The 16909-nt window shown below is 42.6% G+C and overlaps 1 protein-coding gene across 1 annotated transcript in view; it reads right to left on the bottom strand.

The window, feature by feature from the left end:
- LOC121548535 (probable G-protein coupled receptor 176) overlaps positions 1-6297 on the bottom strand; it is a 32869-nt gene extending 26572 nt beyond the window's left edge. The window contains exon 1 of the mRNA XM_041860003.2: positions 5019-6297. Coding sequence (XP_041715937.1) covers positions 5019-5247 — 229 coding nt within the window. The 5' untranslated portion in view covers positions 5248-6297. The remainder of the gene's footprint in view (positions 1-5018) is intronic.
- Positions 6298-16909: the final 10612 nt, after the last annotated feature.

The raw sequence follows: 16909 nt of genomic DNA, 5'->3' as shown, positions 1-16909 counted from the left end.
GCCCGGGCAACGAAGGAGTGGCTTCGTAAGAAGCATTTCAAGGTCCTGGAGTGGCCTAGCCAGTCTCCAGATCTCAACCCCATAGAAAATCTTTGGAGGGAGTAGAAAGTCTGTGTTGCCCAGCGACAGCCCCAAAACATCCCTGCTCTAGAGGAGATCTGCATGGAGGAATGGGCCAAAATACCAGCAACAGTGTGTGAAAACCTTGTGAAGACTTACAGAAAAAGTTTGACCTGTGTCATTGCCAACAAAGGGTATATAAAAAAGTATTGAGAAACTTTTGTTATTGACCAAATACTTATTTTCCACCATAATTTGCAAATAAATTCATTAAAAATCCTACAATGTGATTTTCTGGATTTTTTTTCCTCATTTTGTCTGTCATAGTTGACGTGTACCTATGATGAAAATTACAGGCCTCTCTCATCTTTTTAAGTGGGAGAACTTGCACAATTGGTGGCTGACTAAATACTTTTTTTCCCCACTGTATATATTGAGATCATGTGACACTTAGATTGCACACAGGTGGACTTTATTTAAATAATTATGTGACTTCTGAAGGTAATTGGTTGCACCAGATCTTATTTAAGGGCTTCATAGCAAAGGGAGTGAATACATATGCACGCACCACTTTTCTGTTATTTATTTTTTAGAATTTTTTGAATAAAGTTATTATTTTCATTTCACTTCACCATTTTGGACTATTTTGTTTATGTCCATTACATGAAATCCAAATAAAAATCAATTTACAGGTTGTAATGCAACAAAATAGGAAAAACGCCAAGGGGGATGAATACTTTTGCAAGGCACTGTATTCTTTTAAAACACAGGTCATTGATGAGGATATCTATACCTTTAAAACACAGGAAAATTGATGGGCAGTGATACTGATGGGGACGGGCGATGCCATGAAAATGGATGGGTAGTGGTACTGATGGTGATGGGCGGTGCCATGAAAATGGATGGGCAGTGGTACTGATGGGGACGGGCGGTGCCATGAAAATGGATGGGCAGTGGCACTGATGGTGACGGGCGGTGCCATGAAAATGGATGGGCAGTGGTACTGATGGGGACGGGCGGTGCCATGAAAATGGATGGGCAGTGGTACTGATGGTGACGGGCGGTGCCATGAAAATGGATGGGCAGTGGTACTGATGGGGACGGGCGGTGCCATGAAAATGGATGGGCAGTGGTACTGATGGGGACGGGCGGTGCCATGAAAATGGATGGGCAGTGGTACTGATGGGGACGGGCGGTGCCATGAAAATGGATGGGCAGTGGTACTGATGGTGACGGGCGGTGCCATGAAAATGGATGGGCAGTGGTACTGATGGGGACGGGCGGTGCCATGAAAATGGATGGGCAGTGGTACTGATGGTGACGGGCGGTGCCATGAAAATGGATGGGCAGTGGTACTGATGGTGACGGGCGGTGCCATGAAAATGGATGGGCAGTGGTACTGATGGGGACGGGCGGTGCCATGAAAATGGATGGGCAGTGGTACTGATGGGGACGGGCTGTGCCATGAAAATGGATGGGCAGTGGTACTGATGGGGACGGGCGGTGCCATGAAAATGGATGGGCAGTGGTACTGATGGTGACGGGCGGTGCCATGAAAATGGATGGGCAGTGGTACTGATGGGGACGGGCGGTGCCATGAAAGTAACATAAAAAAAGCATGACTGAAAGTAAAGGTGAACATTATCACCCCCACAGCTGGTTGTTTCTCTCCCCGTGTTTCTATACAGTCAGGTGGTTAAATATATACAGTATGTCTGAATGGAAGAAAGGGTGTTAGCAGCTAAATATAGATATATTTTTGTTACCTCTCCATGTGTGATATTAGAAACTGTTCATGAATACACCTCACCATATGCATCCTCTAGACCTTTTCTGTATTTGCTCATTAAAGGCATTATCTGTAAGATTTGCGCACCATCAAAAAGTGAGCCCAGCAACAATAATGTAATCAATGGAGCAAGATGGAAATATTACAGACTATGGCTTTAAGTACTAGTAAACTCCAGACTCACTTTCAGATTCCACTTCCAGGAGTGGTACTATAAAGGTATCTGGCCTAGCAGCTAGTCAGAGGGACTGAGGTTGACCAGGAGTGGTACTATAAAGGTATCTGGCCTAGCAGCTGGTCAGAGGGACTGAGGTTGACCAGGAGTGGTACTATAAAGGTATCTGGCCTAGCAGCTGGTCAGAGGGACTGAGGTTGACCAGGAGTGGTACTATAAAGGTATCTGGCCTAGCAGCTGGTCAGAGGAACTGAGGTTGACCAGGAGTGGTACTATAAAGGTATCTGGCCTAGCAGCTAGTCAGAGGGACTGAGGTTGACCAGGAGTGGTACTATAAAGGTATCTGGCCTAGCAGCTGGTCAGAGGAACTGAGGTTGACCAGGAGTGGTACTATAAAGGTATCTGGCCTAGCAGCTAGTCAGAGGGACTGAGGTTGACCAGGAGTGGTACTATAAAGGTATCTGGCCTAGCAGCTGGTCAGAGGGACTGAGGTTGACCAGGAGTGGTACTATAAAGGTATCTAGCCTAGCAGCTGGTCAGAGGGACTGAGGTTGACCAGGAGTGGGACTATAAAGGTATCTGGCCTAGCAGCTGGTCAGAGGGACTGATGTTGACCAGGAGTGGTACTATAAAGGTATCTGGCCTAGCAGCTAGTCAGAGGGACTGAGGTTGACCAGGAGTGGTACTATAAAGGTATCTGGCCTAGCAGCTGGTCAGAGGGACTGAGGTTGACCAGGAGTGGTACTATAAAGGTATCTGGCCTAGCAGCTAGTCAGAGGGACTGAGGTTGACCAGGAGTGGTACTATAAAGGTATCTGGCCTAGCAGCTGGTCAGAGGGACTGAGGTTGACCAGGAGTGGTACTATAAAGGTATCTGGCCTAGCAGCTAGTCAGAGGGACTGAGGTTGACCAGGAGTGGTACTATAAAGGTATCTGGCCTAGCAGCTAGTCAGAGGGACTGAGGTTGACCAGGAGTGGTACTATAAAGGTATCTGGCCTAGCAGCTAGTCAGAGGGACTGAGGTTGACCAGGAGTGGTACTATAAAGGTATCTGGCCTAGCAGCTGGTCAGAGGGACTGAGGTTGACCAGGAGTGGTACTATAAAGGTATCTGGCCTAGCAGCTAGTCAGAGGGACTGAGGTTGACCAGGAGTGGTACTATAAAGGTATCTGGCCTAGCAGCTGGTCAGAGGGACTGAGGTTGACCAGGAGTGGTACTATAAAGGTATCTGGCCTAGCAGCTAGTCAGAGGGACTGAGGTTGACCAGGAGTGGTACTATAAAGGTATCTGGCCTAGCAGCTGGTCAGAGGGACTGAGGTTGACCAGGAGTGGTACTATAAAGGTATCTGGCCTAGCAGCTGGTCAGAGGGACTGAGGTTGACCAGGAGTGGTACTATAAAGGTATCTGGCCTAGCAGCTAGTCAGAGGGACTGAGGTTGACCAGGAGTGGTACTATAAAGGTATCTGAACTAGCAGCTAGTCATAGGGACTGAGGTTGACCAGGAGTGGTACTATAAAGGTATTCTGGCCTAGCAGCTGGTCAGAGGGACTGAGGTTGACCAGGAGTGGTACTATAAAGGTATCTGGCCTAGCAGCTGTTCAGAGGGACTGAGGTTGACCAGGAGTGGTACTATAAAGGTATCTGGCCTAGCAGCTGGTCAGAGGAACTGAGGTTGACCAGGAGTGGTACTATAAAGGTATCTGGCCTAGCAGCTGGTCAGAGGGACTGAGGTTGACCAGGAGTGGTACTATAAAGGTATCTGGCCTAGCAGCTGGTCAGAGGGACTGAGGTTGACCAGGAGTGGTACTATAAAGGTATCTGGCCTAGTAGCTAGTCAGAGGGACTGAGGTTGACCAGGAGTGGTACTATAAAGGTATCTGGCCTAGCAGCTGGTCAGAGGGACTGAGGTTGACACACTACAGTATTTGGAGGAAAAACAGATTAAGACCGGTGACGATATTACAGTCCTGTGGGTGGCACAGGCATGGCACACTGAGGCACACAAACCGGATTTTACCAAAATACTCAGAATTCAACAATAAAGTCAAGTGACACTTGGTAGGCCCTGAGGCTAACAACTGGGGCCATTGGCTGAAACTAGATTATTGTATCTTGGAATCCATATCAAATATGAAATGCTTTGATTATTAAATGTTATTAAATATGAAATGCTTTGATTATGAAATGTTATTAAATATGAAATGCTTTGATTATGAAATGTTATTAAATATGAAATGCTTTGGTTATGAAATGTTATCAAATATGAAATGTTTTGATTTTAAAATGTTCGCAAATATGAAATACTTTGATTATGAAATGTTATCAAATATGAAATACTTTGATTATGAAATGTTATCAAATATGAATTACTTTGATTATGAAATGTTATCAAATATGAAATGCTTTGACTATGACATTTTATCAAATATGAAAAGTTTTGATTATTAAATGTTATAAAATAGGAAATGTTATGATTATGAATATTATGAAATATGAAATGTTATGGTTATGAAATATTATCAAATATGAAATGTTATGATTGCAAAATGTTATCAAATATGAAATGTTATTATTATGAAATGTTATCAAATATGAAATGTTATTATGATTAAATGTTATGGCCGCTATTATGAATCCTCAGACATCTTGGGACTACTGTCCCTATCACCTGCATTGGGCTATGGCTGGAGCGGGGTGTGTGAGTGTGAGTGTGAGTGTGAGTGTGAGTGTGAGTGTGAGTGTGTGTGTGTGTGTGTGTGTGTGTGTGTGTGTGTGTGTGTGTGTGTGTGTGTGTGTGTGTGTGTGTGTGTGTGTGTGAGTGAGTGAGTGAGTGAGTGAGTGAGTGAGTGAGTGAGTGAGTGAGTGAGTGAGTGAGTGAGTGAGTGAGTGAGTGAGAGAGAGAGAGAGAGAGAGAGAGAGAGAGAGAGAGAGAGAGAGAGAGAGAGAGAGAGAGAGAAACGGGGGAAGGTGATGGTGTAGAATACTTTACTCACCCAAAAGGGATCCTATGAGGATGAGTACCTGGATGGTAGTGGCGAAGTCCCGGTAGGCTTGCTCTGCGATGTAGCGCTGCTGGCCGTCCAACCGCGTCACCTCGTTGGACAGACCGTTATCCCACGGTGTAGGTGTTAGACCAGACCCGTTATGGGGATCAACCAGGAGGTTGGCCGGGGTGAAATTCGCGGTCCCGTCTCTTGCGGTTGGAACCCAACTCCCATCCATTTTAGTTCACCTCAAGAGTGTATTACACTTTCAATTACATCTAAGAAGCCAGTGAACAGCCAGTGAATAGGTTTGAGGTTAGTCAGAAGTGAATACTGGCCGCACTTCACTGGTATGTGCAATGAAGTCAAGATTGATTTGATTTGGAAATTGAGACCTTTTAGAAATTAGGTGTGAGAATGGATTTGCCCTGAGGTGCCAATAGTCCACTTCCCGGCAGGTAAACAGGCATTCCCGCAGAGAGAGGCCAATTTCAAGACAGAATGACATTTATGTTTACATTTACATTTGTCACCTTCTTCTTCTTCAAGTCCACACAGTCAAAAAATGGTTTGGAAAAAACAGGCCAGAATATAGATTCACAATTCCATATGTTTAGATTGCCCAAATATTAAACGTTGTCTTCCCACATCATGTGGTGACATCTCTCAGTTCCACAACCGATGAGCATGCGCTGTCCATGGTGATGAAAAGGGCTATGTGTTGTTAAGAGGTAAACTTCTGTCACACATTCATGTAAACAATACACACCAAAAAACGTCAACCTACATGAAAAACCGACAGGCTACTGACTGACTGACTAGGCTGCAATCATAAGAATTGACATTCTACATCCACATATATAGATGAGGAGAGGCTGTGCCAATATCTAGCCCATCAAGCACGTTTCCATTTCAAGGATTTTGTTCACTCAAAGAAACAAACAATTTGCCCTCAAATATATGAGATTCAGCTATACATACCTTCAATGATTTTTCTTATCGAGTCTACGGACACATTCTCATTGGTTACACCACGAAAATCTACGATTTCCTTCAGCTTCTTGCTCAGCATGCGGTCAGACAGCGGTTTAGACCGTCAGTCCGTTCCATTAGGCTATTGGGAATAAAGGAGAAAACACGTTCATCTGTCTCTCAGTCCGATTGATAAAATATTCTCTCCATGCGCGTCACGGTCAGCTCGCCGCGGTCAGTCAGTCAGTGTGTAATTTGCGGTAGACTCGCTGTGCTTCTGCGATGGGGCCGTGGATAGACGAATATTTTTCCTAAAGATCAGGCATCACACCGGAGTCAAGAGCCCCTCCTCTTCGTGGTTAAAACATGGGCTCTATAGACTCCTTTATAAATATTTGACTGAAAGAAATCTGATGAAATCGTATTTGCAACATGCGCCGAACACAACAGGTAAATTTACCTAACAGTAAAATGCTTACTTAGATTCTCTTTCCCAATGACGCAGAATTCATAATAATAATAATAATAATAACACATTAGAAATAAAACACATAGGAATGAAGCTATATACAAGGAGTACCATAACCATATCAATGTGCAGGGATACCTGGTAATTGAGGTAGATATGTAAAAATCGGCAGGGGTAAAGTGACTAGGCATCATACAACACTAAATAAAGAATAAAGAATGACTGGGGGCAAATGGAAATATAGCTACATTACATTTCATTTTACCATTTGAGCATGTTAGCATACTCATGGATGTCACTGTGCATTTGCATTCATAGTATGTTGCCTAGTCAATTATTCCCCTAATTGTTGTACTAAAATGTAGCACATATGACACTGTGGTCTAGAAGGAATTCCAGAGGCCAAAAACTGCAACTCTGTATTGTTATGTTGCTAGCAAAGCTCCTGATACCACACACAGCTGGGAAATTCCTCTTAAGGATAGCTGAATTCTCTCCCAGGAACACCCAAATAGGAAACATTGAGACCGGACCTGCAACCCTGTCTTCCATACAACGTTATAAGGAATGTTTTCCATTCCACAGACAAAGATCATTTAAATCCCGGTTTCATTTATGTATTTATTGTCAGCTAATCAACTGTTTATCACCTTCTGTCTCTGTTGATGTAGCTCTACTGTGCACAGAGATACAGTACGTATATGTACCATTACATATAAGCAACACACTTTTGCTACATGCAGATATAGCTCATCACCTGAGGCTGAATCACTGATAATGTGTATATCTGTTTAATTGTCTCTGCTCACAGTATGATACACTCTTATTTAAAAAAAAGAGTTATATCGCTTGCTTCATACGGAACCCCTAAAAGTTCTATATAGAACCCTTTTATAGGCAACAAATAATTTTTACGTGTGTTTTTTTATACCTCAAAATCAAACAGCTAAATGATCCATGGTATGACCATCTTAAAACAATTTCATATGTTAGCTTAGTAGAATCCCCGCCCCAACTGCTTCGACTTATTATTACATTGAAGAATAACATGCTTATTGGTAGACTAATTGCAAGTTGGTTCAATCACCATCCTCTTGCGTCACCATGCTGGAATTGCAGTTGTTTTTTAAAATCGGAATGGCAGTAAAACAATTATTTGACCAAAAGGTTCTATATAGAATCCCTTTTGTTATCTAAGACTGTATGTTATTATTAAACACATTATTTCCTCTTGCTTCTAGCATTTATTTTGCAACAGCACAGCTTTGTATGAACCTTGCTGTTTGCCACTCAGACCATGGTAACAATGTTGCAAAATATTAATTCGATCTTCCCCCTGCCACGTGTCGGACGTCAGCTAGACATATTTTTTCTGATCAGGCAAAATCATGCAGCAGCATCATTAATATGGATATAAATGTCAATGCAAAACAGCTGAAACAAATGAAATGGGAACGTTAGCTCATTTCAGAGTTTGATGTGACTGGGTTACTTTTGTTAGCTGTTGTTTTCTACATTCCCTATTACACTCTGGGGTAGGGATAGAACGGGTTCATCCTAGAACCCTTTAATCATTGAAGGGTTCTTCCTATAGCTGGCTTGGCCACTTAAGGACATTCAGTGACTTGTCCCGAAGCCACTCCTGCGTTATCTTGGCTGTGTGCTTAGGGTCGCTGTCCTGTTGGAAGATAAACCTTCGCCCCAGTCTGAGGTTCTGAGCGCACTGAAGCAGGTTTTCATCAAGGATATCTCTGTATTTTGCTCCCTTCATCTTTGCCTCGATCCTGACTAGTCTCCCAGTCTCTGCCACTGAAAACATTCCCACAGCATGATGCTGCCACCACCATGCTTCACTGTAGGGATGGTGCCAGGTTTCCTCCAGACGTGACGCTTTGCATTCAAACCAAAGAGTTTAATCTTGGTTTCATCAGACCAGAGAATCTTGTTTCTCATGGTCTGATAGTCTTTAGGTGCCTTTTGGCAAACTCCAAGTGGGCTGTCATGTGCCTTTTACTGAGGAGTGGCTTCCGTCTGGCCACTCTACCATAAAGGCCTAATTGGTGGAGTGCTGCAGAGATTGTTGTCCTTCTGGAAGGTTCTCCCATCTCCACAGAGGAACTCTAGAGCTCTCTTAGAGTGACCATCGGGTTCTTGGTCACCTCCCTTACCAAGGCCCTTCTCCCCCAATTGCTCAGTTTGGCCAGGCGGTTAGCTCTAGGAAGAGTCTTGGTGGTTCCAAACGTCTTCCATTTAAGAATGATGGAGGCCACTGTGTTCTTGGGGATCTTCAATGCTGCAGAAATGTTTTGGTACACTTCCCCAGATCTGTGCCTCGACACAATCCTGTCTCAGAGCTCTGCGGACAATTCCTTCGACCTCATGGCTTGTTTTTTTCTCAGACATGCACTGTCAACTGTGGGACCTTAAATAGACAGGTGTGTGCCTTTCCAAATCATGTCCAATCAATTGAATTTACCACAGGTGGACTCCAATCAAGTTGTAGAAACATCTCAAGAATGATCAATGGAAACAGGATGAACCTGAGCTTAATTTTGGGTCTCATAGCAAAGGGTCTGAATACTTATGTAAATAAGGTATTTCTGTTTTTTATATTTAATAAATTAGCAAAAATGTCTAAAAACCTGTTTTTGCTTTGTCATTATGGGGTATTGTGTGTAGATTGCTGAGGATTTGTTTTATTTCATCAATTTTAGAATAAGGCTGTAACGTAACAAAATGTGGAAAAAGTCAAGAGGTCTGAATACTTTCCGAAGGCACTGTACATACAAGTGCTAGTTCGACAGCATGATTGTTGACATGCATGCTTTTTTGGGACAGTGGACAATAAAATTAAATAAAGACTTTCTAGTGGATTATTACTTAAACAAACAACCAACTGTAGCCAGAATAAGTCCTGATGAAAGATAACAATTGTCTTCATGTCAAACAAAGCAAACAAACAACATAGATTGTAAGAACATACATTATGATCAGTTTATTTTAAAACCAAACAACAGCTACCTCGTCTCTCAGATTCCTCCAGACAGTCATCAATTGCCCTTAGGCAGCGCTCCTTCATCTCCCACTTTGGTGCCCACTGAAGGATATTAGATGCCATTGGTGCCTACTCTGTCAGGATTTTGTGGTTGGTACCCACCTGGTAGACTTGCCTCATCTCCCATAGAAGCTGAGAGGAGGGGGGAAAAGTGTGACTGATACAAAGTGCTAGCCATTCCTACAAAGAGAGGAATGTATGCTAAACAGACTGGTACCCAGGACTACAAAAGTGCAATTAAACACATTGAAACAACGCTTAATAAAAGATCCTACCCACTTTTGGAAGCTGAAGTGCTGGAAACTTTTCCAGGATCTCAGTAGTCTGGGAACACGCCATGAACATTCTCCTGTAAAATCTCGTCCTGTTAATTTCCTCATGTAAAAGTTTCACATCTGGGCGCACCTTAGTCATCTCTGTGGAGATTTTCTGAAGATGATGAGCCTGGATGCTCCCCACAGTGTATGTCCTCTTCGGCCTATAATGCATTCAACAAAATAATAATAATAATAATATGCCATTTAGCAGACGCTTTTATCCAAAGCGACTTACAGTCATGCGTGCATACATTTTTTTGTGTATGGGTGGTCCCGGGGATCGAACCCACTACCTTGGCTTTACAAGCACCATGCTCTACCAGCTGAGCTACAGAGGACCAAGCACAAATGACACGAGCACATGTGTGTGTGTCAGCACAGAGCCAATGACAGCACACCACCATGGTTAGGCACCAAGTCAAGGGACATGGGCCTGGGGAAATGTAACCATTTTCAAATGCATAAACACTTATGAAAGCAAGGACAGATGTCCATGACGCTGGTATGATGAGTTTCAAACAGATTTTGAAGCTAGACAAATTTGCATAAAAACAAAGAACGGAATGACACTTCCTGGCTTGTGATGATCAGCAGGCATTTATTTGTCATTTATTAATTGTTTGTATATTTATTTCAGTTATAAGAATTAATAGGTGTATGTATCATTTCTTCTAATGACGTTTTAACACAAGGAAATATCCTAGATGCGACACCATATGACTCGTATTAATTACAGCTGGCCTAGTTATATGTACAAGCTGGCTCGGCTCAGTCATGTGACGTGTGGCGCTTCCTGCCAGACCCTGTCACAGCGAACTTGACCCTTATTTTTTGCACCTTCTCGTCATGGATCAGTGGGCGCCTCTCTCCCTTCTTAAATGTATTTTTTAAAGACTGAAGCAAAGCGTCCTATAACCAAGGAATAGTTAACTTGGTGCTTCTGAAATTAATTCAGTTTTTGTACATTATGAAACATACATACTCTATTTCTCTGCACTTACATAACCAGAACCAATGTTTTCCTTTATGAAGAGATTTCTGGTGACAAACAGGAAAATAACCTCTGTGTATTGTTTGCTGCTAGGATACCTTGGGGGGAAATATATAATTAGTGAAACCTTTATTATTAACATTGCACATTATGTTTGGTAGGCTACATAATAGTATGTCCATTTTACAATAAAACCTACAATAATGCAGTTGAATTACATAGTTTGGCTGCTGACTGTGTCATACATCACCTGAATGAGTATCGTTTTAAATTTGGTTCTTTGAGGAGCCAAAAGGTCAGGGTCTTTTGCCTGATGTGCATCGCTAAGAGCCAATTTATGCTTGATCCGAAAATGTGGTCGGAGGCGCTGTACGGACGGTGTGACGCAATTGCGGAGCCTCTGGAGGCACGCAGAGGCCAAATGGAGCTCCGTGCCGCATCACCGTGAGCCTCTCAAATGTTGTAAGAGGCTCCGCATTGACTTGATTGGTTGACGGTAGGTGAGGGAGGGAGGGTCTATATAAACACAAACTCACTTCCTTGACAACTTCCTTCACAACCGCTCTGCACTGCTCCCGCGAAGCGCAATAAGTATGAATGCCCTGACTTCTGCAGAGGCCATATCACCGTAAATGCTGCACGGCCTATGCAGACGTCGGATTGACCATGCAGCTCCTTTAAGGCCGTTGGGGAAGAGGAGTGCAGGCCCCACTCCTTGCTCTGCTTCCAGGAGCAGGTGCTTGAAGATTGCTAGGTGAAAAAAAAAATGCATGATCAGTGAGATTCAGTTTTGTAAATCAGTGTTGAACAGACAGAAAATATATATTTTCCCCCAGAACTGTGCTATCATCACAGCACATACTGTACAGTCTCAAATCACATTGTATTTGTCACAGACACGTGTTTAGCAGGATGTTATTGCGGGTGTAGCGAAATGCTTGTGCTTCTAGCTCCGGCAGTGCAGTAATATCTAACAAGTAATATCTAACAATTTCACAACATATACACAATCCACACAAATCTAAGTAAGGAATGGAATAAATGTAAAATGTAATGTAAATGAATAAAGAATATATACATATATGGACGAGCAATGACAGAGCGGCATGGACTAAGATACAGTAGAATAGTATAGAATACATGATATACATATGAGATGAGTAATGCAAGATATGTAAACATTATCACAGCATATACTGTACAGTATATTATTATTATTCCTATTCTCAGACGTAGAGGATTTTTAATTCCTCCAAGCACTTTAGGAATTGTGCTTGGATCTTCAACGAGGGGAGTAGACGATCAGTCATCCTCTCTGTCAAAATCTTTAACGTCGCCCCGTCTCTCATTCTCTATATAAAAATAATACACAAATATTAATATTTGCTAAATCAAAACTAGCTGTTTGAATGTTCTTATGAATTGCTGAATACCATTCATTAGCAAAAAAAATGGTACACCTCACATTTTCCTATTGGCCTGTGGTGTGGAGTGCTGAACTGGTCATCACTGTCATCTGTCCTGTGGGTGATAATCTGCTTCGTCCCCTGGCTTGAAGGCAACCCACTTCCTCGTGTCTTGGACGTTGTAGACACGTACTGTAGGTGTTCCTCAAAATGTGTAGCTGTATACACACGTCCACAGACCAGCCATTGGTCCGAGGACTTAAGTACATGAAGGACCTTGACAAAAAAGTGGGATATCTTCTGCATGCACTATATCAAGGATAAAAACAATCTCCAACTTTGTATGTGGTGCTGTCAACTATGATTCTGTTATTTTTTTCGAGACAAGTGATCAGTTCTTTCAACTGCCTGAAGTCTTGAAAAAGACACTTCTGTACATGTATCAGGTGATACATCAGTGGCAAATGTTGCTATTCTGAAATTCCACACTGGTGCATCTGGTTTCTCTTTGCAAGTGAAAGAGTAATATTCTGGAAGTTGCATACAACAGATGATAGGCGTTTGAAATACAAAATGTTTGGCCTCAAACCGAATGCCCAAATTCACTAATAAGGATAACACACAAGATAGTGCTCTTCGGGAGTCCATTTGCCTGGGAAGAGGATCTGGAGCTCTGTCAAAAACTCAGAGAGCACTGAGTACGCTGCTGCTACTCTGTTAATTATTTATGCATAGTCACTTTAACTCTACCCACATGTACATATTACTTCAACTACCTCAACTAGCCGGTGCCCCCCGCACATTGATTCTGCACCGGTACCCCCTGTATATAGCCTCCCTACTGTTATTTTATTTTACTTCTGCTCTTTTTTTCTCAACACTTTTTTGTTGTTGTTTTATTTTACTTTTTTGTTAAAAATAAATGCACTGTTGGTTAAGGGCTGTAAGTAAGCATTTCACTGTAATGTCTGCACCTGTTGTATTCGGCGCATGTGGCCAATAAAATTTGATTTGATTTTGATTTCAGTAAAGGTGACCAAGCCAACTGGACTTGATTTGTGGGGCTAAGACAATGTCACAAATCCCCCCCCAGAGAAGCAGGTACAGATGCCAGTGAGGGCTATCTTGGGGAACAAAGCTGCCGATCAGAAGAGGCAGAAGACGGAAGAGAGTCCACTTCCCCACTGCTTTCCCTGGAAGAACAGCATCATGGAGAGGTATATTCTTCCTGTCATTCTGGCCCAAGCGAAATTCTTCCAATCGAGATTTGAACTGCTGAAGGCTCACAGTTTTCTCCCTGTGGAAATGTTGCAGTATCAACTTAGTTATGTGTGGAATGGTGCCCTCCAAAACATCATGGGGAAACGTGTCAGAAACCACAAAGGTGTGGTAATTCATCAACAGGACAGGGTACCGTCACACCATAGAACGTTTTTTTTCTATCTTGGGTGGTCCAAGTGACCCTTTGTGAAGGGCAGCTGTGCGCAACACACAGGAATCTTCATCTATGTGGGTTGTTATGTCCTCATGGTGGCACAGACAGTACCAGCAAATTCTTCTATTGCTGAAGCCAGTGGAGAATCCAGCCAGAGAGTGAGCAGAGAGGTTGTCCGACGCGATAGATACAAGTGCCCCTTTGATTATATGTTGTTCGCTGTCAACGTTGACAGTGGTCTCAGAATAGATCCATATCCATATTTCTGAACAAACATATTTCTTACAAGAATGGCAACATGGATATAGTTTTGACCTATACTTTGGGGGGATGATTCACAAGAACAAAAAAATAAAAAACTCAATATTTTGTGCTTCAACTTCCTTGGTGGATTGGTATGAGCTAATAGTGCCCAACTGGGTTGGTAGATGCCAGTGGTGCCCAACTGCGGGGCCAGTCTCTTAGCTAGGATGGGGTGTTCAAAGGTGAATGTGAACAGAAAATATTTGGAATTACGATCTAGCAGTTATATTAGCCCTGCCTGAGAAGCATTTGAGGCCCATGTTTCACCCTTGGACCTTAGGGAATTCCTCTTTGGTCTGATGGTAGCTGCAAGGGTTTCTGATGTGGAAGGCCAGGGTTCGAATCCCTGCAGTGACAGACACATGAGAAACTCTAAAAGATAAGAGTTTTCAAAAGTAATAATGGTCTGATAAAATGTGCTTCTGCTGGACACTTAATATAAATGTGTCTTAGATATTTCATGACTAAGACAAGTTGAAAAGATCATTGTGCAGTCTTGCTGATATTGGTGCCGTTTGATAGAATGCCAGTATCAAATCCTGACTGATTGGGCTGAAACTTTATTGGGTCAAACTGGTTTTCTCAAACAATGTTTGGAAATAAACATTGCTACATTTAATTCTTAACTATCAAATGCTATAATTAGCATATGAGTTATGTCTCACAAATCCTAAATCATAAAATGGATCCATTGAAAGAAAGAGAGCCTTTGCACCTACATAGAAAGGTTTACTAAAAGATGAACAGTTAACTCCAATAATGTACGTTTTTATTTTGAAATCAACAGTACTAATAGTCAGGTATGCTGTGGCCTGTATGCTCCAGTGGTCAGTGTTGCTGATTCCAGAATCAACATGGGTTTGAATCCAGTCAACTCTGACTCCCTTCAACTCTCCTGTATGTTAACTCCAAAAATGACATTTTTATTTTGAAATGAACAGTATCAGGTAATGTTTATGAAATAATCAGTACTGTAGTCGGCCCCCATTTCGACCCATGAGTCTCTGTTTCATTCCTAGCGAATGAAACAGAGACAACAAAATTGGACTTCTGGAAACAATGGGGCAAACTTTAGAAGATTAACTTGATCAGCTAGAAAACAGATTGAGACAAAATAATATGAGAATATTGTCCTTACCGGAGGACGAGGAAAAAGGGGACCTGATACCGGAGGAGCTTGGCGTGGATGTGTCAACGGAGGATCTGGAGCGATGCCATCGGATTGGCGTGAAGCAGAAGAGCACTAAATACCCTCACATGGTCATTTAAGCTGTGGAACTATCAGACCAAAGTCAACATTCTGAAGGCACAGGGGGGAAAGGAGATCAAAGGTCCGGGGCCAGTCCATTTGATTTGTCCAGGACCTGTCGGCTAGACTGAGGAAAAAAACGGAAGCAATTATTTTTCGATCAGACAGTCACTGGAGGAAAAAAATAATCAAGTCTCAACTCTGATTCCCGGCAGTACTGTGGGTGTGGAAGGGAACACAGAGAATGGAGTTCACAAGCGCTGATGAAGCCCTGAACAAGCTACAGGAAACCTTTCCAGTTGAAAGAGAACCCAGTGCCCTGAGGAGAAGGCAGAAGCAGAAAAATACAGATAAGCACACTATGCCACATACAGTGATGCCCAAGACCAGCTTATCGTAAATTGAGACAATATTCCTTCCCCCTCCCCCCAATACAATTTAGACTCTATTGTCCCCCAAGTAACTGTTCTTCTCTAGGAAGTAACGATAGAATTAGCCGATGCCAATGAGATACATGGACACTAAAAATACAATATAAAAAGAGGAAATATAGCATGTAAGTCAATCATTGTCAATAATTGGATGCGTGTATGTGGGCGAGGGGGTGTGAGTGGGTGAATGTGTGGGTATGTGTCTGTGCATATGAAAGGGAGAGTGAGGGAGGGTGAATGTGTGGGTCTGTGTCTGTGCATATGAAAGGGAGAGTGAGGGAGGGTGAATGTGTGGGTCTGTGTCTGTGCATATGAAAGGGAGAGTGAGGGAGGGTGAATGTGTGGGTCTGTGTCTGTGAATATGAAAGGGAGAGTGAGGGAGGGTGAATGTGTGGGTCTGTGTCTGTGCATATGAAAGGGAGAGTGAGGGAGGGTGAATGTGTGGGTCTGTGTCTGTGCATATGAAAGGGAGAGTGAGGGAGGGTGAATGTGTGGGTCTGTGTCTGTGCATATGAAAGGGAGAGTGAGGGAGGGTGAATGTGTGGGTCTGTGTCTGTGCATATGAAAGGGAGAGTGAGGGAGGGTGAATGTGTGGGTCCGTGTCTGTGCATATGAAAGGGAGAGTGAGGGAGGGTGAATGTGTGGGTCTGTGTCTGTGCATATGAAAGGGAGAGTGAGGGAGGGTGAATGTGTGGGTATGTGTCTGAGGGTGGTTTTAACCTTTAACCTTCCAGACTTGGAATTGTATCAATTCGCTACCCAGGGCTTTTACTCGTGAAATATAGTTAAATGCACTAAAGAGGAACAATGGGTACATATTGAAGATGCGAATGCTCAGCCCCAGAATCTTTTTACGTGTCTATTTTCAAAGGATAAAGCTAAGAACATTAACAACTTCATAGTTAAGAACACTATGACAATATGGAAGAAAATTAAACATATTTCACAAGAACCAATATCACTCCCTAAAAACACAACCTTATGGAACAATCCTTGGATAGCTTTTCAGAATTCACTGATAAATTGGTCCACATGGAAAACTAATTGACTTGGTAACAGGAAATAAATTGATTTACATAATAGAATTCAAAAGTAATTTTGGACTGATCAATGTAGAAAGTTTCAAATACATGCAACTTAAAAATGACATATCACGAAATTTCGATTTGAAATCTTTTGGACATCAGAGCAACCTTGAGGGAATCTTATTTGAGTCAGAGAAGGATATTCATATGATAGGGATGATATACCAAACCTTACAGAGAGCATATC

This window comes from Coregonus clupeaformis, chromosome 33, assembly GCF_020615455.1.
Source record: "Coregonus clupeaformis isolate EN_2021a chromosome 33, ASM2061545v1, whole genome shotgun sequence".
Lineage (NCBI taxonomy): Eukaryota > Metazoa > Chordata > Actinopteri > Salmoniformes > Salmonidae > Coregonus > Coregonus clupeaformis.
This window is presented reverse-complemented; position numbering and strand designations above follow the sequence as displayed.